The 27,467-nt window shown below is 35.0% G+C and overlaps 1 protein-coding gene across 1 annotated transcript; it reads left to right on the top strand.

Moving 5' to 3' along the window:
• Positions 1-3,978: 3,978 nt before the first annotated feature.
• LOC130995317 (calcium-transporting ATPase 3, endoplasmic reticulum-type) lies at positions 3,979-27,310 on the top strand. Its single transcript, XM_057920560.1, has 35 exons — positions 3,979-4,138; positions 4,249-4,357; positions 4,664-4,714; positions 4,835-4,868; positions 5,704-5,721; positions 6,519-6,655; positions 7,771-7,845; positions 9,576-9,621; positions 11,224-11,283; positions 11,418-11,498; positions 12,518-12,603; positions 12,923-13,024; positions 13,349-13,402; positions 13,515-13,616; positions 14,304-14,362; positions 15,133-15,277; positions 15,754-15,864; positions 16,532-16,684; positions 16,799-16,903; positions 17,640-17,836; positions 19,041-19,152; positions 19,370-19,468; positions 19,568-19,713; positions 19,869-19,926; positions 20,947-21,039; positions 21,241-21,291; positions 21,369-21,500; positions 21,711-21,812; positions 23,434-23,488; positions 24,601-24,686; positions 25,530-25,678; positions 25,955-26,060; positions 26,143-26,196; positions 26,644-26,692; positions 26,772-27,310. Exons 2-35 carry the CDS (start codon positions 4,325-4,327, stop codon positions 26,837-26,839), a joined length of 3,009 nt encoding a protein of 1,002 aa, XP_057776543.1. The 5' UTR covers positions 3,979-4,138; positions 4,249-4,324; the 3' UTR covers positions 26,840-27,310.
• Positions 27,311-27,467: the final 157 nt, after the last annotated feature.

Here is a 27,467-nt window from a genome sequence, read left to right as displayed (position 1 = left end):
TACATTTGTGCGAACAAATATATATCTTATGATTATTAAAAGTAAATATTTCTATTAGGGTTCAAGATTTAGTGTTTAATGTTCAAGGTTTAGGTTTAGTTTTCAATGTTTAGGATTTAGAAAATATAATACTTTACATTGAATGAGGTAAATATTTATATTAATATAAATATACATTTGTGCTAACAAATGTATATTTTATACTTATTTATAGTAAATATTATCATAACAAAAGGTAATTATTATTACAATGAAATGTATATTTCTAAATTATTACATTTGTTCACGATAATTGTTACTTTTATTCATTAGAATTTGTATTTTTAGTTATTTTATCAAATAATTATTATTGTAAGAAAAAGTAATTATTGATATGTATAAAAGTAATATTATTTTTACTCATTAGAACTTGTAATTTTGTATATTTGGTCAAGTAATTATTGTCGTAAGGAAAAATAATTATTGTTATAATGAAATGTAATGTTTATAAATTATTAAATTTGTTTACGATAATTGTTATTTTCATTCATAGGAACAAATGTATATCTTTTGTTTATTAAAAGTAAATATTCCTATAAGAGTTTAGGGTTTAATTTTCAGGGTTTAGGGTTTAGAAAATATAATGCTTTGTATTGAATTAATACATTTGTGCTAACAAATGTATATCTTATGCTTATTAACAGTAAATATTCCTATAAGGGTTCATGATTTAGTGTTTAGGGTTTAGTGTTTAGTGTTCAGGGTTTAGGGTTTAGAAAGTATAAGTAGTACTTTATATTGAATAAAGTAAATACTTATATTAACATAAGTATACATTTGTGCTAACAAATGTACATTTTATATTTATTAAAAGTAACTATAATCTTAATAAAAAAGTAGTTATTCATATGAAGAAATGTAGTATTTCAAAATTATTACTTTTTTTCACGAAAATTATTATTTTTACTCAGGAAATCTTATAATTTTAATTATTTGGTTAAGTAATTGTAGTTGTAGTAAAAAAATAACCATTGATGTGAAATGTAATATTAAAAAAAATGAAGAAAGTAGAAAAAAAAATTAAAAAGTGGTGAAAATAAAAAAATTAAATAGAAAAACAGACGAAAATAAAGGAGCTAACAAAAAGCAAAAAAAAAACAAAAATTAAAAAAAAAAGCAAAAAAAAAAAGCTGAAAAAAAAGCAAAATGAAAAAGGGAAAAAAAAACAAAAAAAGAAAAAAGAAAAACAAAACGAAAAAGGAAAAAAAGAAAAGAAAAAAAACCGAAAAAAGGGGGGGAAAAAAACGAAAACAAGGAAAAATGGTGTAGCTAGGTTTTCAAACCCACAACCTTTAAGCATAAAGCGAGGCACCACTTGAAACCACTACACCACAATACAACTTTAGTTATTATCTCTCAAAACTAGTATACATACGTTCAAAACAGGTCGAGTCCGTCTTGACCCGACCCGGCCGCATACTATGCGGACGTCCGCACCCAAGACTGACTAAAAAAAATCATCAATTTCTAAATATGCCTATCAAGCATAGGCTCAATTTCTAGATATGCCTACATATAGATACCTCTCATAATTCAAAAAATAAAAATGAAAATCCATCAATTTCTAAATTTGCCTATAAAACATGGGCTCAATTTATAAATTACGTAGAGTGATTATTTATATGCTCACTCCGTCCCACCGAAAGTAAGTCGTATTACTTTTTGGGCCCTCCTAACGAAAGTGAATCATTTTCTCTTTCGAAAAAAAGAACAAGGAAATTTAAGAGCTTAATTATCAAAACTAAATGTACCCCTTATTTTTCCTTAATCAACCTAAATATCTTAATTAATCCTTAGCCCATTAGCCTTCAACAAACAAGCAGAAAATGCTTTCTCCGCTGCCTCCCTGCCGCTGGAGCTTTCTTCCACAACCGAGATAGACAACGTGAACACCAACGAGCTCTCCCTACCGTTGGAGCTCCCTTCCACAACCGAGATCGACGGCGTGAACACCAACGAGCTCTCCCCGCCGTTGGAGCTCACTTCCACAAGTAGACACGCTTTCTCCGCCGCTTCCCCATCGTTGGAGCTCTTTTCCACAACTGAGATCGACGACGTGAATACCAACGAACTCTCCCCGCTGTTGGAGCTCTCTTCCACAAGTAGACGTGCTTTCTCCACTGCGTCCCTATCGTTGGAGCTCTTTTCCATAATTGACATCGACGACGTGAACTCTCTCCGCTGTTGGAGCTCTCTTCCACAAGTAGACGAACTTTCATCGCCGCCTCACCAAGATTGACGACGTGAACATCAACGAGCACTACAACTCCGTCAAGCTCTACATGTATTCCTGACCTCCATCGCGGGCACTCGATTGTGCCTCATCAATTTCTTCGTTTGGAGTTGTAAGCAATTTCATAGATATGGGTTTGGAGTTACATGGTCTGAGCTCCTCGGCCTCCATCACAGAGGGTGGCTGTAGTTGGTGGTGGTAGACTACTCAATTTCACAGATCTAGGGCTTGGAGTTAGAGGGGCTGGACGGGATCAAGTAGATCTAGTCAAATCGTAGCTTTAGTCTGATAAGAGAAAGGGAGAGAGGGGGCGCCGCGACGACGGCCGAGGGTAGCAGGCCGACAGCGTAGCAGGTAGAGGAAGGATGTTATGTGACGCCGAAGATTTGGGGTGAGGGGATGAAGACTGTTTGCGGGGATATTTTTTAATTATTTTTTTAAAAATTATTAATTACACGTGTAATCAGTTTATTGAAAATAATTATATTATTAAAAAAAATTAACCTCTAAATTATTTGAAAATCACTAATTACAATAATTCATCCACTAAATTAGAACCATAATTAAACGCCTAAACACAAACTCCTTAAATTTTTTTTTTTAATAAATTTTGAGTCTAAAAAAAGTGCATCACTTAAGATGAGACGGAGGGAATCTATTTATTATATGAAAACACAGTTTGTGGCAAAATTGTAATTAAAGAATCAATCAAAGGATATTTATAAAACTCAACAAATCTCATATCCATATATTTGATCTCTCCTCTCTCTTCATACGCATTCTTCAATTTTCTATTTTCTCTCTCTCTCTCTCTTTCTCTCATATTCTCTTTTCCATATTTTGATGATTTTTTTAAAAAATTAAATTTTATTTATAAAAATATTCTATATATATCTTAAATTAAATATGAATGCAAGATCTTTGATTTGGTATCAAATAATTATTCAACTCTTATATTAGTATTCTAATAATATAATTTATTTTCCTACTTATCAATTGAAGCTTTTCTAATAAGATGACATAGGTAATGAGCTAACTTAGAAAAAAATAATTTTATGCATGATTAGCTTATGTTTTAAAACTATATATTGTGATGTGAAAACTCTTTTTTTATTGTTTCTTCGTTTCTTTTAATTTGAATGATGTGTTTATTCTATAATTTTAAGGAATAAAATAAAGTTTTCCATCAAATAGATGGAAAATTAAAAATGATTCTTTTCAAAATTATAAAATAAAATTAAGGATCTTTACTGAGTAATTGATGTAGATTATTTTATTTTTTAAGAAAAAATAATTTACATTTACTTATATTCTAACTATATTTAATATTTATTTTTTAGACATGAGCTCGAACCTAAGACCTTCAGTTTTAGACATTAACCCCTAATCGCTTAACCGATACACACGCTACATCGTTTAATTTTAAATTTTTAATGCAAAACTATGTTCGTCGTGCATCGTACGGGCAAATGTACTAGTAATATATAAATACATAGATACTTATTGTAAATAAAAGAATAAATAAAATCCATCCATTTCTAAATATGCATATGAAACATGGGCTCAATTTATAAATCAAATAGAGTGGTTACGAATCGCATGTCGTAACTCGAATACGGACAAATATACTGCGGTGCATAAGACCAAATTTAGTTTTGAAATATTTACTAGCCACATCTTTGATGTGTTAATTAATCGGCATACAAATTCGAAAAAAATACAAAATAAAATAACTGAAAAAGGGAGCAGCATTTCACATTTTCAGAGCAGGAATAGATTACCGGAAACGTGAGATCTGATGGAGACCGCGCCACAAGCACTAGTGCACTAACTCTCACGTTAATTAACGCAGTGCACTCTCCACTTGTAAACCCTAAATCCCATTTCAATTTATTCAATCTCTGTCTTCATTTGACGTTTCCTGCGTCTTTTCGTTTTGCTTGTTTACTTAACCAAACGAAATCGAGTTGTTCTAGCACTACTCCTCGGTGGAAAGGTCGATCTCTCAATAACCATATTTTAGTAGTAGTTTCAAGAAATATTGGAGCAACAATGGAAGATGCCTACGCCAGATCAGCCAGCGAGGTGAAGTATTTGATGCTTGATCATCTCAGCTATTTGCAGTACTTGATTTTGCTTTAAAAATCATATAATCGTTCCCGTCTCAGATCAATTATGCAATGCAGAATATAGTAGTGGATTCCTGTTAAAGTTTGTTGTTTTGGAAATTAATTGGTTTTCTAAATTATCAATCTTCACAATTAGCATTTGATGGGTGAGTGATGGTAAATATTTGCCTCTATTGACTTCTTAGTTTGTTAGTGTGAATTGAATTGGTTTCAACTGTCTTTTCTACAATCCAATGAGATAATGGTGGGTTTGTTTGAACAGGTTTTGGAATTCTTTTCCGTGGACCCAACCAGAGGCTTGACGGATTTCCAGGTAACACTTGCTTTGTAACTACTATAACATGATTTGATCAATGTGGGTTTTACATAGAATAAGCTGTTCCACTAAATTGAGACGATTATGTGATTCAGTCTCCGATGTTTGCTTTTTCAGGTTGCAGAGCATGGTAGATCATACGGGAAAAATGGTTAGTGTGTTGCATATCATGGTCTGTTGTTATAGTTATATGTTTCAAGAAAAGATAGGGCATTTAAGGGGATCTAAGTGGAAACAGAAAATGTGGTTATATGCAGTGAAATAATCAAGTGACTCAGAAACCTTAGTTTGCTATATGCCTTCACCCCTGGGTCTTCCATGCAATCGGATTTCCGCTGATTTCCTTATTGAGTAGGATTCTCTAGACCGCAACATTGATGAGTGATATGGAATTGTGGGTAGGGAGATGTATGGCCTACTAGCTTAGGTGGTGATGCTGGGGAGAAGAGAGGAAGATCATGTAATATATGAGAATATCTGGGGGTAGTTTTCAGTGATGAGTATACCCAATTTCTTGAAATCTCTCTTTTGATTCAAAATCGTGGTGTTCTTATTCCCACACTTGGATGGGGATCTCTTTGGGAACTCGCGTTTCATTTGTCTTCCTAGTTTTTTATTTTTATCCTTTTTCGTTCCCTCTTTTTTGTTTGCAGAAGTATGGACACTTAAAAAATTATAATTGTATGAAGTAAGCTTAGAATGTGTCCTCTCAAAAGGGAAAAAAGACTAGAAATGGAATCCAGAATTCAAAAGAGAGGAACTTCAGTAGATGTTGTCAATTCTCTGCACGTATCAAATAAAATAGTCCTGGATGAATAATTGGCGTTATGATATTTAGCATTTCTGGAATAGTATTTGAAATATATTGCATTTTGGTCTGATTGATTGACTTCAGTTGTTGATAATGATCTATAATCATGTGTATATCATCCTCTCTAATTACATATTTGTTGCACTTTGGATGCATGTTATATGCTCGGCTGCAGTGCTACCTCAAGAAAAAAGTAAGTGAGCCTTTACTCTAATCTAGTCTCACTCTTTCCCTTTCTCATGTGCGCACACACACACAGAGACACAAAAAACATAGATGCAGTCTCATTCTGTGTGAGTCTTAGACTGACACGCACAGACATGTCATGCACATTTATATCATGTTCCCCCCTAAATGATTTCACATCTTATTTGTTTATTGCTAGTAAAAGCTAGTTTAATCAACTGCAGCTAGTGAGAGAGAACCAGATCTTGAATCTGATTTTTATGTGATATGATATGATATAAGAATTTAGAGCTAGTTTATCATGTTGAGCTAAGGAGGGAACCAAACAAGGATATCTTTTGAGAAGCTTGTCAATGGAAAACTGAGCTATGGTGTGTGGATTACTTAACATGATTATTTTTCTTAAAATTAATATTTGCATAGCAGCTTTTGGTATCCTCATCATTGTATCTCAGTTAATGAGAGGTTTGAATAAGCAAATCAATTTGATATTTGCTGTGAGTTTTGCCTTCCTCTTTGTCAAGGACTATAAATCCTTTAGCTAGATGGTTTAACCCATTGAAAATTGGACTGTAAGACATCGCAATATGCTGTATATCCTCTCGCCTATGAATCATTGGACTTTAAATACTTGGACTTATGATTTATGAAGGAGAAAAGGCGTCTTTATCTAATAATAGCTTGTGCGAATGCCCCTGTTTCTAGAATCTAAGGACACTTGTTGGCTGTACCTTTAGTCTTATATATAAACTCGTCCGTGCTTCGTTTGTTGAACACTTATTTCTGACATTGTTATGAACACAGGCACTCCTTTTTGGCGACTGGTGCTGAAACAATTTGACGATTTACTTGTGAAGATACTGATTGTAGCGGCCATAGTCTCCTTCCTTTTGGCCTTGGCTAATGGAGAGACAGGGTTATCTGCCTTCTTAGAGCCTTCAGTAAGATTACATCTTTCTCAGTTTCTTTTGACATGTTTTTGCTTTCTGAAACTTGAGTATTATGCAGATTGTTTGCAACAACTGTTCTCAATTGTCTGCTTCGTGCATTAATATATTTCGATGCATTTTTCTGTCCATCAAACAGCAACTCAGATATTCAACTTGGGTTGGTTATGTTGATGTATCTGTTCAGGATTTGTAGATGGTAAACCAGATAAACCTTTACTTGTTAGTGAGTTCAAGAGTCTAAAGTGAGGGAACTTGATCACAGTGGAAAAGAAATACTTGTTTTCCAGTATGCACAAGATTGCATAATTTTACAGTTATGCTATAAGTGCTGCTTCAGAAATGTATTTTTCATTCCTACAAAATTTATTTTCTAGTAATCTTGCATCTTGTTGTAAGTTTATCTAAAACAGGTAGGAAAACTAATCAATTATGGGAAGAACAGTGTACAGTAAGTTGCAATGTTGCTTAACAAAAAAGAGTTTGAAGAGAAAGATGGTGGTATTCATTAACCACAAGAAACTGATTCTCTGAAAAACAAATTGATTTTATGTAAACTACTATATTGAACTGCATTTATAAGCTGACTAAAATTTTCTCTTTCTAATGCAACTCTGGTATGGGGAAATATGGCTTTTTTGAGTGAATATATACTTCTTGTTCATTTTGCTGGTATTTCCTCCTAAGTAACTTAGGGAAGTTTCTCTACAGATTTATGTCTTTCTGGAGACCTTAAGGTCCAAGGATCCTAAAACATAGAAGATTGTGTTACTCTGGTGGATTTACAACAGTTTATAAGTGCTTAAAGTTCTTTCTTAACTAATATCAACTCATTGTTTCCTCAAAAACTTTGTCAACTAATGTTGCTACAGAGCAATCATGTACTAATACTATCAGTCTAACCTTTTGTGAAAGGTGTAGAATTCCACTTATCCTGGCCTTTAGCATTCCCATAATACTTGCATATTAATTCAGTATGCAACCAGTGTAGTTCGCCCACACCACTAATACAAGCACAAACTATTCTGGAAGGTTTTAACTTAGAATCTTGATGGATGTTTATTGGATGCTAATGAGTGCATCACGGTTTACCTTATTTGATGTTATAGGTAATTCTCATGATATTGGCTGCAAATGCGGCTGTTGGAGTAATCACGGAAACAAATGCTGAGAAGGCCCTTGAGGTTAGTCTTACTTTTCAACAAGATTTTGTACATTGGAGAGGAAAAAGAAATTAACACTAAATTAAAATGAAGTAGAAGAATCCATATTCCAAATGAACAAATTCAAACTTGAAAGTTCCTGATATTGTTTTGTATAAGTATTAGAGTATGTCGAGGCTTCCTTCATTTCATCCTCCTACTTTCTAGTTTATGAAGTCGTTGGGTAATTGGAATTATACTTCACTCTCAATTATGCACTGTTCTTTTTGTTATTGTATGCAACTTTAACCGCAGTCTACATTCCCATGGATGAAGATATAAGTTCAAAGGAGTGCCACATAGTCCTTAGAGATTTTCATATGCTTCCAATTTTTTCAGATTGATCATGTCCTTTTTCTTGTGTATCCAATGTGGTTTGATATGGAAGATAATTTACCTGAATGTACAATAGTATGCTTTGTGTCTGACTGTCAGACACTCTGGCACCATTAGAAGATCAAAGAAACTCATACTTAGTTTCTGGTGAGGGTTCTGATCTTTGCCCCTCTATTCTTTCACATAACCACATTAGCATGAACTTCCACAAGAACAGTTCCTTGTTGTCTCTGCATCCACCAGCTTGCACTAGCCGTAAAAAAAAATATGAATGGAAGACTGTAGTCAGCAGCTGCTTGGAGATGAACCTGAAAAACTGAAATTATTATTTTTTGGATGCAGAACCTGAAACTCTTCTTATTGCCATCTATGGTTGAAGTTTACACCCCGTCTCTTGGTAGCTTACTACCTTATTGTTTCCAATGAAAATTTTCTAAAGCTTGATTAGCAAATTAGCAATAATATCGTTTGAAATCAGACCATCTCTCTTGTTTTTACACCAATCCTAATTGCTCTGCTGGTATTCTTGCATAAAGTAAGAAGAGTTCCTATTCAGAGCTGATAATAATCCTGCTAGGATCGAGAAAGAGGAAGAGCTGAGAGCCGTTAGCCTGTTTCACAGCCTTTATTTCTTAGATCCAATACTTTCTTTCATGCGCTATCTGCTTTGGCGGATGCACTCTAGTAGTTTGAACTTATGTTTTACCTTACTGTTAACGATACTTTAACAGAGTTTTTTACTTTATTGGACCAAGTTAAACTACTGCTATATCTATCTGGGCTCCTTCTAGCTACAGTGTTTATCTATATAATCCTATACCCGCACTTACTATGACAAAAGAATGGTTCTTGTAACCATGTTTGAAGTGAACAAGCTTGTACAGAAATATTAATTAGGGATGGCTGGGGATACTAAGACGTTAGGGTACTGATTTTGTAGTCTGTCTTAGGCTAGCTTCTCCACTTTATTTCTAAACTTTAATTTTGCGTGTGAGATGCTTTGACATCCTGCCAATCGAGATTTTTTCTGCCAAAAGCTTCTGGTACAATAACAATTCGTTTATGTTGGAAGCAAGATGTTAAGGTGGCAGCTGATGCTTCTGTTTTGTAAATGCTAATGAAGCTACTAAGCCAACTTAGCTTGGTGCTTCTCTGCTATAAGATTTTGCTCCAGGATTTGGACGATGCTCCTAATTATCCAAATTTTAATAAGGCATCTCCTAGGAATTACTAAGGCTCAGGAGCTAGACATTCAAGGGATTATGTGACAATGACATCAAGATTGACAAAAAGCATGAAATTTCTATCATTTTTTGAGTTTCTTTTATGTTGCTATCACATGTCATTTGATTTATGTACCTATTATTTGTATGCAGGAACTACGTGCATACCAAGCTGATGTTGCAACTGTCCTACGAAATGGTAATACAGATCCCTCTGCTAAATCATGGAAGCCGGTCATTTTATTTATGATACTATTGGTTGATCCACAAAATGTGGTGCCTAGTAGGAGATACTTTATTGCTGATTTTTCTCTTATTATGTTATGCCAGATTCTCTTGAATGTGCCACAAATAGCCAAATAAATGATCTTTATTCTGTAGTTTACCATTTGAGTTGCCTAATCCTGTCTACTCTTTGTGGTGTTTATATTTATTGAAAATTTGGCGGCTGATGTAGAAATGTCATATTATTGATCATTGCTTTAATTTGCTTGTTTTATGTCTACCTAATGACTTCTGCTTTTGATGATCTCAATGGTGGCAAACTAAAATTTTGATATTTGATAATTTATCTAGTCTGGATGAATATGCAGAAATGTGCCGTGTCCGAATAAAATTTCTCCTTTTGAATTGGTAGAAGCAAATCATCAATTCAATAACTGTATGAGGCTGGCTTTCATGTTAAAATCAAGATTTGATTAAGGATACGCAGCACCTCCCGAGATACTAAAAGAGCCCTAAAAAAAAAAAGTAACGCAATTAGACTTCCAATGCATGTCACTCAACTGAAAAATTAACTTGTCAAGTGAAATGCCTTTTTCTGCCAAGCTGTTACAGCATTTCTTCTTTAGTCTCCCTCTGTTCTGTCCATATATATACATTACAACCCATGTATATACATGGCTTATTATATATATAGTGATATCTTGTGATGAATATATTGATTAGTCCAAACAATAGACGATCTATAGTCATAACAAACTCCAACTGATGCTGGTGAGATCCTTGACCCTTTACATAGACCCTAAGCCTTCATTTACTGCTGTCACGTGAAGCTAATCTCAGTATTGCCTGCATTAGAACTGTCACAACCACACTATGCAGTGGTATTCTATACCTGATGCTGATATAAGCCATACACACACCTTAAATCTATCTCTGACCATCCCATGTGTACCTGTACCGTAGACAATGCAAAACATTGGTTGCACATATATGTATAGACTGCATAGTATTAGTATATATACTATAGTTGACTATATTGTGGATTAAAATATATCTACTGTAATGATTACATACTATGGCCTCAGAATTTTGGTGTAGAGCGAAGAACACAGCGCTTAAGTGAGAAAAATTGAGTTCGAAACTTTATATTAGAGCTCAAGTTATTTTGTCGATGACCAAAGGATTAGATGAAGACTTGTAACTTACATGCATAGACCTTTTGGAGTTATCTTACCTGTACATGAGGACCTGTTCATATACCTACTTAATTACATAATTCTTACTATAAACCACCAACCCTCCACTACCATCTAAAAAATAAAAATAAAAATTGAACTGTAAATGATAATGTCCACATGGTGGTGTTATTGGTTCAATTACATTCATGCTGTTCACAGATTATAGATTTCTGAATTGTGTGGTCGTTTCTGCTCCAAACTTTCTAACTTAGTTTCTTGTAGTGAAGATTATGACTTATGGCTTTGTTCATAACTGGTCTTTTATATCTCTCTCATCTTGTAATATTTTTTGAAGATTCATAATTTGTCAAAAATTTCACATTTGCACAAACTGTCAGGTTGTTTCTCAATCTTACCGGCACCGGACCTTGTCCCTGGAGATATTGTAGAAGTCAGCGGTATGCCAGTATTTCCAATTTTATACTTCCCTACAATTGCAACTTTATGAATTGATGATCGGAGAATTTATAACCTCGCGTGACCCTTTTCCCTTTCTCCCCATTCCTCTTTCTCATTTTTGTTAATTACACAGTTGGATGCAAGATTCCAGCAGATATGAGGATGATAGAAATGCTAAGTGATCAATTACGTGTTGATCAAGCAATTCTTACAGGTACTATTACGTCTAAGCAAAAGAAGGATTAATGCTATTCACTCATCTGACAATATATACAATTCTTTAAATGGCATGCCCCAGGAATTTTATTGAGATCTGCTCCTTAATGGGTCCATTTGTGCCTATTGTCATTTGATGTGTGATGGTTATACTTATGTCATTCATCATTAGATTTGTTGCTATGATATTAGTGCCTGTAATGTTTGAAATGTATTACTCATCTGATCATAACTGAATTTTGCAAACGGTATGCTCCAGCCTCTAGGATCTTTTCCATATTGGGTCTATTTGTGTTATCAGATGAAGTTTGATTATGCCATCTTCATCTGAGACTGCTACAATATTCAGTTTTCTTTGTTGCATTTGCTCATATGTATACTAGTGTTTAGGGATATAATTGACCTGAGCCAGGCTAAGCTTTTGATTGTTTGAGTTTGACTTGTTGCTTATTGAGCTAGGCCCGATCATAAATTTTCAAACTTTTCAATATCTTCAGCTTACTTGGGCCTAATAAAGCTCAAAACATTCTTAATAAATGTAAATTTCAATTTGAATAATCTATCTATTTGTTAAAAATACATATGACATAATTTCAGAAAAAGGTGTGATATATTTACCGGAATCTATAAATTCTCACAAACAGGCTTGTTTCTATCTTTCTATATAATCATAGATGAAATGTTCAATCTATTAGTTTCATAACTTTTTGAGCAAGCTCAGGAGCCTGCTAATGTATCTGTTCATAAGATCGAGTTGAATATTATCTAGCTTGAGCTTGGTTCATTTATATTTGATGAGCCTTCTTTAGACAAACTGTCGTTGAGCTAAGATGCGAATTGGTCACTAGAGGTATAGTTCATTAACCTATTTTTTATTGCCTGAAATTACGCTGGTGATTTTTGTGATTTTGTAGCCCACTGTATATAAAGTTTCTTTTGCTTGTTCGAATGTATTTTTTCCTCATTTAACTCCCTTATACTGATTAACGTAAATAACATTTCTTGGACCTCTCAAAGGTGAGAGCTGTTCTGTGGAAAAAGAACTGGATGCTACCAACGTGATTAATGCTGTATACCAAGACAAGACAAACATTCTGTTCTCGGTAAATCTTGAAAGCTATTCCTGTATTCATTTCATGGTAGGAGCCTTATGTTTGCTCTTTTGATCCTTGAACTGTCAATGCATTTAATTTAACATTATGGTTATGGCCTATTTGTGTTCATTGTAGGTGACATTTAATTATATGGTTTAGTTTCATGCTTGTCTTTGCAGTGAACTTATTGAATAGTTTGGTTGAATTGCTTCATTATGTGTGCTAAAACATGGGAATACCAATAGACTTTCTTAAGGCAATCAGAATGCTGTTAAGAATTTATATGTTGGGCTCTTGGATTAAAGTTTTGCCTCAAACTATTCTCCAGGGAACGGTTGTAGTTTCTGGAAGGGCAAGAGCAGTTGTTGTTGGCGTTGGCTCTAATACTGCTATGGGAAATATACGTGACTCCATGTTGAACACTGAAGATGTGAGCACTTTTATTCTTTTACTCCTTGAGCAGTTTCTTTTGTAACCAGGTTAACTATTTATCCCTGTAGAACATATATTGGATGAAGTACCTGGCCTTTAGCATCTGATAATTTCTGTAGCATGCTGAAAAAATGCCAGAAAGCAGTCAAAATCAACATATGTTGTCTTTCAGACTGTAGTCAAGATGTCATACATGATCTTTTGGTCTACCTTGACTGTAAATATTTTCAGTGAAAATGCATTAAATGCTTCTAGAAATATGTATACATGCATATGGATGGTTAAATCACAATCGCCTTTAATTGGCTATTATATGATGCAGGAAGCAACACCACTAAAGAAGAAGTTGGATGAATTTGGTACTTTTTTGGCTAAGGTGAAACTAACATGTTACTGCTAATTTTAATCTGATTGCTTGTTTTCACTTTAAAAGTTATAGCGTATGCAATGGTTATACTGCTGCTTCTAAGATTATTTCCTCAATCTAGGTTATTGCAGGCATATGCATTTTGGTTTGGATTGTTAACATCGGCCATTTCCGTGACCCTGCCCATGGAGGCTTCTTGCGAGGCGCGATACATTACTTTAAGGTATATTGATGTATTTCAACCTTTTATGATTTACTTTGACCCAAAGGTTTTAATGTTTTGAGTTAATTAGAGAAATGATAAACTTTATTTTGGATGGTCTTTCTTGTTCCGATTCTGTATAGATGAACTTTGAGTTTTGGTTAATCAAAGTTTTACTTAGTCTTTCCTTCCAGGCCGTCAGTGGGTGGGGAGGGGGGAATTGGGTTTTGGAGTTGGTGTTGAATCTAACTGATGGTGTCAGCCCCTGCAAAAGGTTTTTTTACATGTACTTTCTTTGTCATTCTTCTTTTGTCTCTATCTTTTCCAACCCTTCCTCTATTTATTTGTCATTCTTCTTTTTCTCTATCATTTCCTTTCCCCTCCTTTCTGTCTTATTAACTGTGCCTGCATATGAGATGCAATAATCATTTTGTTGTGAACCTTCAAATTCGATGTGGAGTCCATAAAATCCGTAGTTCTCCTGGAGCGGATCCTGTATAGAATCCAGAAATTTTCAGACATGTAGATGTTTAATTCTAATTGCTAAGATGCCTATGGACATTTATACGTTTTAGAGGTTGCATGAAAACTACACTAGTAATTGAGTTATCCAATTTATCTCCTAATAATTTATATAATGTGCTTATGTGTTTGGCTTCAGTTTCTGAACTTTGTGTCTGACGAAAATATTTACATTTGGTTTTCTAGATTGCAGTTGCTCTTGCTGTTGCAGCCATCCCTGAAGGGCTACCTGCTGTTGTTACAACGTTAGTTCTTTATTCTGTTTTACATAACATGTCATATGTACATCAGCATTCTCATACCGTTTTTCTTTGAAAAGACCTGGCAAATGTGGCAAGGGATTGGCTTTGATAATGAGTTGTTGGACAAATCACTGAGCAACTTATTGGAAGACCTCTGAATCTGTTTGTCACATGCTCTGTACGATTTGCTATAGTATCTGTCATGGATTTGTGAGAACTTTTAGCAGGCACTCCCTGTTAGCTCTATTTCAGAGTATAATTATTGTTTGCCTTCTAATTGGCACCTTTGTTCGGGAATAGTAATCAGTTTCTTTTTGCTGTATTCTATTCCCTCGATTGTCCTAGATACAACAAATCCAAGTTTAAATATGCATGAGCTGTTCTAGCATCCTTGAGAATACATTTTGCTCAAAGTATAAGGTGTAGGCATAGGCCCTACTGCAAGTATTTTTGATGAATATATTTTCGTCGAGAGGATTATTTAGATGTTCTATAGTAGGTAATAAACAACTATTAAAAAGGCTTGCAAGAAAGATCACTTTTTGGCTCATGAAGGTTGGCTATGGATTTACTAGGTTATTGTCTTAGGTATGCCAGATAAGGATGCTTATTCAGTCTCTTACTTTCACCCAGCAGTGTTGATAAAATTGCAGATAAAGAGAAGCTTACTTTCACCTCTGTTTTTTGAGGAAATGCTGATTGTTTCAAATCCATGCTTAAGAAGCAGCTTAGCTTTCCGCCTTACACATCTTAATTTATCTGAGTGTCAACAGGTGTCTAGCTCTTGGAACGAAACGAATGGCTCGTTTAAATGCTATAGTTAGGTCGTTGCCATCAGTAGAGACCTTAGGCTGTACAACAGTGATTTGCAGTGACAAGACTGGTACTCTGACTACTAATATGATGTCTGTCTCAAAGGTATCAATTTACACACAATAATCCTTCATTCTTCTATCACTTCTTTTATTTTCCTCTTGGTTATACTTTTTTTAAGGTTGAGAAGGGGGAATATATGTTTTGGAATGTTTCTCCTTTATTAGCTTTGTCAGAAGCTCTGATAAATTTCTCTACACTTCTTACATTTTAGCACTTATGGTTTCACGTAATGCTAGACTAATTAATTTTTCGTATTTTTCCCCATCAAGCTTCAATTATTCTGCCCATGTGTACAAGTGTGCATATACTTATTTACACCAATATGTTATTATGTACTGCATATTTTCTTACAACTACTTTCACTGTAAAAGTTGATTCAAATGGCATTGCTACTTTGGATCACTAGGAATTCCCCATTTTTTGTGAGGACCATTGTGATTTTTATATCGAAAGTGGCAGACTGTGTCAGCCTTCCTAAAGAACTAATATTAAGTATAACATCTGCTTTCTCTTTGCAGGTATCTGTGCTCCATTCTGCAAATCATGTTCCTGTTGTAGCTGAATACACTGTAAGTGGCACCACATATGCTCCAGAAGGTACTATCTCCGACAGCACTACAGAGCTACAGGTAGTTTTCTATTCATGACATTAGGTTTGTATTTATTGATTGATTATAAGTTTAACACTAGACCAGTTTTCAAAATATCAACAGTTAGTGCAATGGATTTTGTACCAGCATTATTTATCTTGAAAAATTCATGTTTTCTTATCAACTTATATTTAGTTTCATATCTTCTACAATGTATTGATGTTTCTGACTGCTGTCTTAAATTTGTCTACTTTGTACTTTGTTATGCCATATGGTCACAGATTCTTCTTCTCCCCTTGCTTGCTTACCAATCCAACTACAATTTTTTTTTTTTTGAGAACCACCATCTACCAAAAATTTATTAAAGGATATATGCACCTTTTTCCTGATTATTTTGGCTTAAAATCTTTCATATACTCTTTCGAAGGACCCTCTTTTCCCTCTCTTTATAGCTCATCCAATCTCCCTAGGCCCTGTCTAGGTTCCAGGTGGCCTTTTACCGTTCCTGCTTTTCCAAATTCACCTTGCTCAGCCCTGCTGGACAGCTGGCTCCTTTTAGAATATTGAGCTTCTACTATTTTTACATGATTCTTACTTGTCTATTTTTATTTTGGCTTTATTATAGTCACATATTGACAACTTTTATGTTTGTTATTGATTATTTGTGAGTTCTTCTTAATGAAGATTTATCTGGGACCTAATGCAGCTTGGGCTTCCAGCTAATTTTCACTGTCTTCTACACACAGCAATGTGCTCTGCCCTTTGCAATGAATCTATTATTCAATACAACCCAGATAAGAAAAGTTATGAGAAGATTGGTGAGTCGACTGAAGTAGCCCTTCGGGTACTGGCTGAAAAGGTTGGTCGCAATCTTATCTACTGGTTCCTAATGGTGCAACTTGATTTTGTCCATCCAATAATTGTCGAGAATCGACATTCTGTTTCATTTTACTGAGTTCATCATATTCAACAGATTGGCCTTCCTGGTTTTGACTCTATGCCCTCAGCTCTCAACATGCTGTCCAAGCATGAGCGGGCATCATATTGTAATCGGTATTGGGAGAACCAATTCAAAAAGGTTTGTTCGTGCATGTGTTAACTATTTTAATAGTTAATCGTAACAATCAAATTGAGATAAATCCATTGAGAAATCCTTTGTTTTAGTTAGATGTACGTAGGACGTGTTGTGGTTGTTGGTTTTCTGCATGTTTATTGGTAGTATTTCAGTAACTGTTTTCTTGACTTTCACATTGGATTATGTGTTTAATACTGGAACATTGACAAGGTTGCTCCATACTTTCACCATAATCTAGAAACATAAGGTCAAATAATGTTTTCTGCAGGCATAGTGTAGATATCTAAAACTTCTGCCTGTTACATATGATCATTTTTAGTATGTTGTTCATGTTATGGAACATTCCTTCTTTAATTTTAGAATTCAACTTTAGTTCAGTAAATAAAATAATATGTATCTGGTTATGCAATGTAATGAAGTTACTGGATGAAAAGCTAGCAAATACAATAATGTGCCAAAGAGATGTTCTAACCAAATCATATTGGGGTCTACCATCATGATTTGCTTTTATTTCCTGATCATTGCGAAACTGGGCGAACATTGTACCCCGTAATGAAAATTTTGGGATATATTCTATGCCTGTCCTACTATATTGGAGGAACCCTAGAGAGTCCTCAAAATTGAGTTTTGGAGTTAAAGAAGCTTCTCATTAAAAATCGAATTTCATTGTCTTAGTTAGACCAGTCACTAGTTATATTTATGTCAGAATTGTATGAAATTGACTTCTGTATTTTTGCAGGTTTCAGTGTTGGAGTTCACTCGTGATCGAAAAATGATGAGTGTGCTTTGTAACCGGAAGCAGATACAAATTATGTTCTCAAAAGGTGCTCCAGAGAGTATTCTTCCTAGATGCACAAATATCATGTGCAATGATGATGGTTCGACTGTTCATTTAACATCGGAAATCAGGGCAGAGATAGAGTCAAAATTCCGCAGGTTCAGTTTATTTTTTTATTGAGTGAGATTCCCCCTATTTGCTATATTTGTGTTGACATGAAAATTTTGTATCTCTTGAACTTTGATATATATAATTTTTTTCATAAGCTGGTTAACTTGAGAACAAAAGTAATGAAGAAATATTCACATGCTGTCTCTTGTGTGTATCAGTAGTTGAAATCATTAATCAAAGGCATGTCTGACTGAAACATAAGGAAGTTTGGACAACCATCTGGTTGCACCGTTTTGTTAGTGGGTATAATTTCCAACTGTTTAGATATGGAACCTGTTGTCCAATTACCACTTGTGATTTCCTCACCAGTCTATGGCAGGCAGTATTATAGCTAAAGTCAATGATATTGTTGGTTTGAGGAGTTCAACCACATGCTTATTTATGGAATGAGGAATGAGTCTTTCATATGTGGCTATTTTTTTCAAACTGCCACTAATGTTGTACTTAAATGCTAGCTTCTTGCAATTTTTCCATAGTTTTCTGTCAATTTGTTTGTTTAGGTTTCTTTTCTTGCTTAGATGAGGTGTTCCTTATGTCCTCTTTTTGTTGTCATGCACTTGGTTGGAGATAATGCTCCTCTACATTTCACACCAGCTCTTCAGTTTTGAAAAACTCCACAAACATCTTGGTCTTATCGGGCTTGCGTATAGTTTATGTCTTATTATTATATATGAGGACAATCTTCTGCCTACTTGATTTTCTTTTGCTTGTTTATAGTTTGTTGTTGCTGGAACATGTTTGTGACTAGATCTGAAGAATATTATGAATTATACAAGGCGAAAGATGGAGGGGGCTTTCCTCTTTTTTATGTTTGTCGAATTTAGGTGAATCTATTCTAATAGTTCAGCAGGTCAAAATCATTTGCACTGTCTTTTTATAGTCTCTATTCCCAAACTTACTCATGGAGCCTTTTCTTTTACTTAGGAAATTATATTACAACCCTGGAACTGGAGGGTTTCAGTGAGCGTCACTTCAAACATAAAAAAAACAGCAGAACCATTTGGTAGTGGAAAGAGAGTATTATTTGAAGTTTAATGTATCACTAGCAACAATCTTTGTTGTAAAATGCAGCTTGCTTGCATGCCTTTTAATTTATTGATCTCACATACTTCTGCTACTCAAACTGTTTACTGTTTTTTCTGTAATGATTAGTGCTCATATGGAAAAGACACCTTCTCTTGTCTATGTCAGTTTTGCAGGAAATGAAACTTTGAGATGCTTGGCTCTAGCCTTGAAAAGGATGCCTCTTGGGCAGCAAGCCCTGTCCTTTGATGATGAAAAAGATCTTACATTTATTGGGTTGGTATGCTATCTCTTCTGTATAGCACATTTATTTTCTGTGAGAGCTGTATTCCAAATAACTTAATTTGTCATATATTGGTTTTATCTATAGACACAAGGTATTCTTCAATCTTCATTGAGTTTTGTATTTTGTTAGCTGTGGGTGGTCACTTTAAATTGATAAATAGTTTTGCATTGACATTCTAACATTCTTTTCTTTGTGTCTTATACACAAAAAGGTTGGCATGCTTGATCCACCAAGGGCAGAAGTACGAGATGCTATTCTTTCTTGCATGAACGCTGGTATACGTGTCATAGTTGTTACAGGAGATAACAAAGTAAGAGATGTGATTATTTGTTTAGTGATCCTTTAGCATAACTTGCTTGGAGCTGTTATCTTTCTGTTAGAAATTCACTAAGACTTGTGAGATATATAGACTACGGCTGAATCATTGTGTCGAAGAATTGGTGCTTTTGATCACTTGGATGACTTTTCGGGGCTTTCTTATACTGCTTCTGAGTTTGAGGAACTTCCAGCGATGCAGAAGACAATGGCATTGCAGCGAATGACAATTTTCACCCGGTATTACCCACATTTGTTTTCAGCCATGTTTACTTCCTAAGGGGTTCAATATTGCAATTACAAGTATCTCATGATACATGATTAGCCATTTGCATGAGCTTCTTGTTAGTTTCATACTTTAGAAAAATACAAACATATTCCCTTTCTTTTTATAGGGTTGAACCATCTCACAAGAGGATGCTCGTTGAAGCATTACAACACCAAAATGAAGTGGTAAAGATTTTGGCTTTTCTTTATTTTTCCTTTTTTCCCCTGAAAGACGGAATATGTGGCAATACTTCTGCAACCTGCACAATTCTCTGTGGGGACTGGGGAGAACACTGAGCACTTTTCTGACTCTGACCTAGCGACCCCTGCCCTTCAACTGTCTTTCACAGAATAGCGAAATGAATGCTTAGATGAATAGTTTATTTTACTTTCATATTGAACTGTGTGACTAGTTACAGATTGGATGCTATTATATATGCCCTTAGTGATGGTTAACCCAATGCTTTGCTCATACTATTTACCGCCTTGGCGTTTTAGCCAGACACACTAGATGGAATCTTTTCTTGTTGCTTGGATATATCCTCATGTTACTTGAAAGCAGTCAGAGTTTGAAGTTTTTACTTTTAATCACTTCACTGTTGGATAACAGCAGGATCAAAGTTGATTGCTTGATGGTGGCCTTGGTAACCATCAAGAAAATCAATTGTTAGATGCTTTTCTTGGACAAACTTTTTTTTGATTAAATGGCCCAAAAAAGATATATGACACTAACCGAGGCTAGATTTAAAACTTGATCTACTTAAGTAATAGAGTACAATGAACTTCTAACACAAGGCTTTGCTGACACTTCAGAGTTTCTAGGGAATAGCTGAACTAAAATTTTTTAGTGTTGTTTAAACTGCAATTATCACACAACTAAAGACCCTTCACCCCGAAAAGTTATATTTCTGAGAGATAATGGACTAATCATACATATCTTGGTTTAGCTACGAATCTAGAAGTCCAAACATTCAGTAAGAAACAATAGCATAAGATTCAAGAGTCCATGTCACCAGTGAATTCTTTTTCTTCTATAACTTAACCAGTGGTTATGTCCAGTGATGGAGAAATCAGCCAAGTGTATCTATCTATGTTGATATTACTGTTAACCATTAGATCAATGCATGACTAAGGTTATTCTGTCCCTCCATATTATTTAATCTACATCATGGATCTCTAATTATGTATCCTGATTCCATTTCCAAGGTTGCAATGACTGGAGATGGAGTCAACGATGCACCTGCATTAAAGAAAGCAGACATCGGTATTGCCATGGGATCAGGCACTGCAGTAGCCAAGGTATTCTCCTTTGACAACCATCTAACAAGAAACTTCATCTTGGTTTTATTTAGAGTATTGGATAAGAGCTGCTAGTTGCTATCTAGTGAATTGCTAGCCCTTGACAGTGGAAAAAGATCATTCTCCTGTTTCTTCTCTTCAAAATTAGCTAAAATTGAGTGGATGCATCTTTCTGAAGTAGTGTTTTATTTCATTTTCCAGAGTGCTTCAGATATGGTTTTGTCAGACGACAATTTTGCCACAATCGTTGCAGTAAGATATGCACCTTTAATTTTCTTCTGGTTTGTTCACTTTTAGCATCTGTCAGCAATGTACTATTTTCTGATCAGGCTGTTGCTGAAGGAAGGGCTATTTACAACAACACCAAGCAGTTTATCAGATACATGATATCGTCCAATATTGGTGAAGTCGTTTGCATTTTTGTAGCTGCACTACTTGGCATCCCTGACACGCTTGTGCCTGTGAGTTTGTTCGCCTTCTCATTTACTGCCTATCTATTTCTGTGTTTTTTTGGGAGGTACTTTGATATATCATGTCCTCATTGCATTTTCGCCCCTCCTTTAACCTTGAATCCTGTACTTTACACAAACTTAGCATTGATTTACTGTGGATGATTTTGCATTTCTTTTCATCTTCGTACTTGTTTCATATCACCTCTTAATTCTTTATAGGTCCAGTTGCTCTGGGTGAACTTGGTAACAGATGGCTTGCCTGCAACTGCTATTGGCTTTAATAAACCAGATTCTGATGTTATGAAGGCTAAACCTCGCAAGGTAATTTGGACTTGTGAGTTCGTAGCATAAGCGTTGTTAGGCTTGTTTTATATACTGGAGTTGGATCATTAATTTATTACAGTAATACTTTTTCCTTTTTCTTTTGTAGTAGTATTTGCCACTAGCTGAGACTGCAATGTGGCATTCTGTGTTACATATCAATCTCTTTTCCTGTTTTCTCTGTGTACATTAATTGTGTCATTATGATGAATTTAATCAGGAATAGTTTCAGGATATGCACATATCAGACAGATTGATGAAGTCCACTCCCTCAATGCATTTTGTTTTTTCTCATTATCTATGTTTTCTTTCTGACTTCCAGTTTCTCATTTTGTTCATGGGAGACAATTCTACACTCCCTTAGAGAAAAGGAACCACTTGTAGCAAAATGGGTTTCTCTTAGACGAGAAGAAAAGAAGAAACACATCGACAGTTTTGCAGAGAAATGACAAGATGCTGAACTGCTTTTGAAGTGTCTAAGATGTTTCAAGTCTTCATAATTTCCATCATAAATCCTTAACATCATAACACAAAAAATACAGTAGACTAAGTGAGGTTTAACTGGCATTGGGGAATGATGTGGGTATGCTATCAGAATTGCGAATGCCATGGTAGTTCTTGTGCTGTCTGTAGCTTTAACTTTCTTATTTCGTAACTGTTATATGACTAAAATGCCAAAGAGATAGGACTGTTCACCTTTCAAGCATACCTGGAAAACAGCCTGTATGATTAGTGCTCCCTCCGTCCCATTATTGTTGTCTCACTTACTATTTTGGGTTGTCCCATTTCCATAAAAAGGTAATAATAGTTAACCCTTCAAAAAGTGTGGGTCCTATCACTTTAACCAATTTACACCTTAATTCCCGTGCCCAAAAGTTTTGGGACAACAATAATGAGACGGAGGGAGTACTAATAATCAAACTGACAAGAAACAAAACTATTTAGCCAAGGAAACAAATATCTGCCAAGGAAACAGACATAACTAATAATCAAACTGACAAGAAAAATAACAGAATGGTAAGCTCTAAAAGGAAACAAATATCATCTGGAAGTAGGAATAGTGAAGTTATTGAATTAATTTGCGGGGGTAGCATTTCTATTCCTGTATCAGTTGAACCCCTGTAGTGGGATGAAGTACTGGTAAAGCATACTGCTTCGTCTAAAATTAATGACAACTACTAAGCATATAGTTTAACCCCTGTAGTGGAATGAAGGCTTATGTTGTTGTTGTTGGTGGTACATGATCTTGCTCTTCATGAATTTTCTGGCCTTGGTATTTTATTATACTATTGAGTATATGGTAGTACTAGTAATCGAATTGTAACTTACGATCATCCTACTTTTGGCTTATTTGTCTAACAAAATGGATTTGGCTGTCTCTGTACTGGACTGGCTGCAGTTTTGTAGATGGATAATATTGACTTCATGCAGTGAACTTTCAGCTTATAATAGCCATTTTCAATAAATTCCCCACCTATATGTTGTGATTATGTTAAGCTGTCAGCGGTCTCAGCAAATGATGTCAATTTTCTAATACTTGTTTACTTGTACGATTGCAATTGTTCAGGATTTCTTTTGAAATGAGGTTTTCTCATCTTTCTTCAACATGTCTGTATGCCAGGTTAATGAGGCTGTTGTCTCCGGGTGGCTCTTCTTTCGTTATTTAGTTATTGGAGGTATCAGTGGATGTTTTACGTTATTGTCTGCTATTTCATAGCTGCTATCTTTTTTATTTTGTTTTCCCCGATTGTTGGGCTTTTTGCCATATTGGTAAAGGCTTCCATTTAATTTGTGAACACATGTCATGACTTAAAAACATGTATTAATAGATATGCTATGCTCGACCTTATTATTTTATGTCAAGAATGAACTAGTAGATAAATGGTTTAATAAACTAAATGCGTGTGTTAGGTTTGGTTTATACACAGTTTACATTTATTTAATTGGAACTTTGTGGACATGCAATGTCCAAGCTTTTGTACTTTCAGTACTCTTGACTATAAGAAAACACAACTTTGCCTGAGAACTTTTCATTTTCATGTCTCCCTTGTTTAAAAACTTATTTTGTAAGAATGCCTTGTCCAAACTCTAGGTTTTACATCCTCCTCTATGCCCTTATAGCAATGAATAGAACTCAATTCAGCCTAAGATGTATTTGTAAACCAATTTACTTTTTAACACCAAACTCTTCCATGTGGTGGTCTCATGGTCATATTATTTTCTGCCTGTATCTTTGGAACTTATCCATGATGGTTGACAAGATATCCTTGAGTGGAGCAGTAAATGTTATTGTGGATTTTAGGGGAACTGGCATTAGAATCATTTCGTTTTTATCAACATAAGGAAATGTAAAATGACGACTTTCGTGAATTGAAGATAAATATTGTTGGACAAAAGATGTCACTGAAACAAAATAAACTAGCATAAGTGAACTATTTACAGCGTGTACAGTGTACACCAGTTAGTTGAGTATTACAGTCTTTCAATGTCCTGTATAATGGTAGTCATTTATATACATTGCCTTCTAAACTGAATATGCGATGAGAGCACTCTCATGGACTGGATGCCCAGCTATTGAAAATTGAAAGGAACTGGAGAGTATGACTAAATCTCTGACCACCTGCATTTAGACGTTGTTAGTATTGAAGCATTTATCGAACAATGAGCATAACCCTGTGAATAAAATCAACTTTGGTTGGTACATTTATGTCGGGCCTATATGTAATTTAGATTGGTAAACTAAAATTCTATTGCTTAATTCATTATTGCTGCAATTTGGTTGGTGCAGTTTATGTCGGGCTTGCTACTATTGCTGGATTTGTTTGGTGGTTCCTTTACTCTGATAATGGGCCTAAATTGAAATATACAGAACTGGTAAGTCTTACAGAGCAAACTGTGTAGGGGTCTTGGATCCCTTTCTTATAGTATTACCCATGTTCGTGGCTTTGTTGATAACTTCTCTTCTCTTCAACCTCTGTAGTACTGATATTTTTTAGCTCTGATTTACTTGGCATTTTTAACCATACAAAATTAAATAATTGCTTGAATGGGCCATCTTGTGATGTGAACAAGAACCATGAGAGTGGTGAATAGAGATGGGTTCCGCAACACACCACCTTTATTGGACTTTGAATTATATAGCTGAATCAATTTCTTCACAAGCCAATCACATTGAAGTTGAGCTTGTTCATTATACTTCATTGTTGGGATCTCATTCCTAGTTCGAATTGCCTGTTGCGTTGGACTTTTGAGTTGTAAGGCGAATTTGCAAAAGCCCTTGCTTGAGAGTTCATTGCAAGGGCAGTCTTTAAGATCGGGTTAAACTTGAGGTGGAATCCTGTGAGGACGTCTGGACGATGCGGACAGATCTAACACTGTCACATTTCTTCAGTATAATTGTCACTTTCTAATCAGAGGATAAAAGAATATCGTGATAATTATCACTTTTCTTAATGATTATTGTCACCTTTATCTATCCACACTGTGCGGACGTCCCTACAGGAGTCTTTGCATTTAAGTTTCTAGACCAATACAGGAATAGTATTTGTAAACATCTTTTGAAGTCAAGAAGCTTCTAATTTTACTTTATGAGTATTGTGAATAATGTGGTCTGTTGTAGCACAGTTAGTATTTAACTGTACCTTTCCTGTTTATTCTTTGTAAAAATCTGTATCTACTCAGTATTTGCTTGTTTGACTATGTTTCTTTAAACTTCAGGTGAATTTCGACAGTTGCTCCACAAGGGAAACAAATTATTCTTGCACTGTGTTTAATGATAGGCATCCTTCAACGGTTTCAATGACTGTACTTGTTGTTGTTGAGATGTTCAACGCATTGAACAACCTCAGTGAAAACCAGTCACTCTTGTGAGTACCCCTCAGTAACTTAATAGTGCAAGTTTTAGGTGTACACACACACACATTCAGAACTTTTCTGTTGCTCCACCCTAATTTTAGTTGATATCTGGAAGCCATGTTGCATTTTGTTCTCTGCTTGTGAAGAATGTTGAATCTATAATATATTCCTAAATGAAGGAATTGTGGATATTATGTAGTTCAGACACGAACAAAGATAAACTACGTATACTCTACAGTAAGAATGTGCATCACTTATTTGATATCCTTTTTGTGTTCAACTTGTAGAGTCATCCCCCCTTGGAGTAATTTATGGCTTCTTGGATCAATTCTACTAACAATGTTACTTCATGTACTGATCCTCTATGTGGCACCACTATCAGCTCTCTTCTCTGTAAGTTGATCTTGTTCATCTTTCTATAAGTTGACGTTTTCTAACCTCCAGAGGTTACTAAAAATTGCAATTTTGTGTGCAGGTGGCGCCTCTAAGTTGGTCTGAGTGGACTGTTGTTTTATATCTTTCTTTTCCGGTGAGCATATTTCTCTTCAGAACTCATGTTATCCTCTAATCATTCATTAGTTCCACATTTTGTGTGTTGGCTCCCTAATAATATCTCGAGAAACATTCTGGTATTTTGCTGTCATCACCTGGTTCACGATTTCTTCCACTGACTGCCGCTTCCTTCAACCATCTCCTGCTATAATTTGATCATTTTCTTTTAGTTCCTCCACGACGTGTTCTGTATAGATCCTTTGATGTTGGCATTTGCACCATTTATTGAATAACTAGGCAGCAGGTAGCTTTATAAAGAGACACGCACATACTTGAAAGCAAAGATAATGTGCACACAACACATGCAAAGGCAAAGTGCAACCAAATAATAAATAAAATAAGTCATGTGCAGCCTCAATTTTTAATACTAATAAACTTTTGGTTGATATTCACACTTCTTCTGTATTACTCTTCTTCTCTGCAGGTAATAGTAATTGATGAGATATTGAAGTTCTTCTCAAGAAGCTCAAGAGGTAACTTGGGTCCTGATTGACATTTTAAATTCTGCATAGAACTTCCTTGATGCAGTTCTGACTATAATCTGCTTTGCAGGCATTCAGTTCAACTTACGATTGAGGAGAATGGATTTACTACCAAAGAGAGAAGTGCATGACAAGTGATGGGTTTACCTTTCAATGTGAGTGCTGAAATTGATTTGCTTCATAACTGCGGGCATGAACCTTTTTGATCGAGCGATTTGCTGATTCTGCTATTTAGAGACCATCATTGTTGTTGAAACAGAAAGAGCTACACCATATATAGTAGATGGATATATGCCTTCAATTTCTTTTGACAGCTCAAATACATACTACACATGAGAAATGACAGAGAAGATGATGTTAGTAGTAGCAAACTAACTTCTCCCTCTTCATCTCTGAATTCTTCCTTTTTTACTTTGATAGCTCAAATACATACTACACATGAGAAATGACAGAGAAGATGATGTTAGTAGTAGCAAAATAAGTTCTCCCTCTTCATCTCCATCAAGACTATCTCTGAATTCTTCCTTTTTACTTGACTAGCAGAAATAGCATATGTTATATGTATAATCAATATTATTTTATTTAATAAAAATATGTAGTATTTATTCCCTCCGTTCCACTATAAGTGGCATATATTCCATTTTGGGACGTCCCATTATAAGTGGTTTGTTTCCATAAATGAAAAAAATTTAACCCTTAAAAAAATGTAGACCCTTCAATTTACACCTTTATAATTTTCGTGTCGAAAAGTTTTAAGCTACTTATA

The sequence above is a fragment of the Salvia miltiorrhiza genome, chromosome 7 (genome assembly GCF_028751815.1).
Source record: "Salvia miltiorrhiza cultivar Shanhuang (shh) chromosome 7, IMPLAD_Smil_shh, whole genome shotgun sequence".
NCBI classification, from domain to species: Eukaryota; Viridiplantae; Streptophyta; class Magnoliopsida; order Lamiales; family Lamiaceae; genus Salvia; species Salvia miltiorrhiza.
Note: the sequence above shows the minus strand (reverse complement) of the source record. Positions and strands in the feature narration are given on the sequence as shown.

Bases quoted from the DNA above. Each gene is read 5' to 3' on its own strand.
- LOC130995317 (XM_057920560.1), top strand. From the start codon at position 4,325: ATGGAAGATGCCTACGCCAGATCAGCCAGCGAG. The intron at 15,278-15,753 runs GTATCAATTTAC...TTCTCTTTGCAG, and splicing joins ATATGATGTCTGTCTCAAAG to GTATCTGTGCTCCATTCTGC. The intron at 19,714-19,868 runs GTATTACCCACA...TTCTTTTTATAG, and splicing joins CGAATGACAATTTTCACCCG to GGTTGAACCATCTCACAAGA.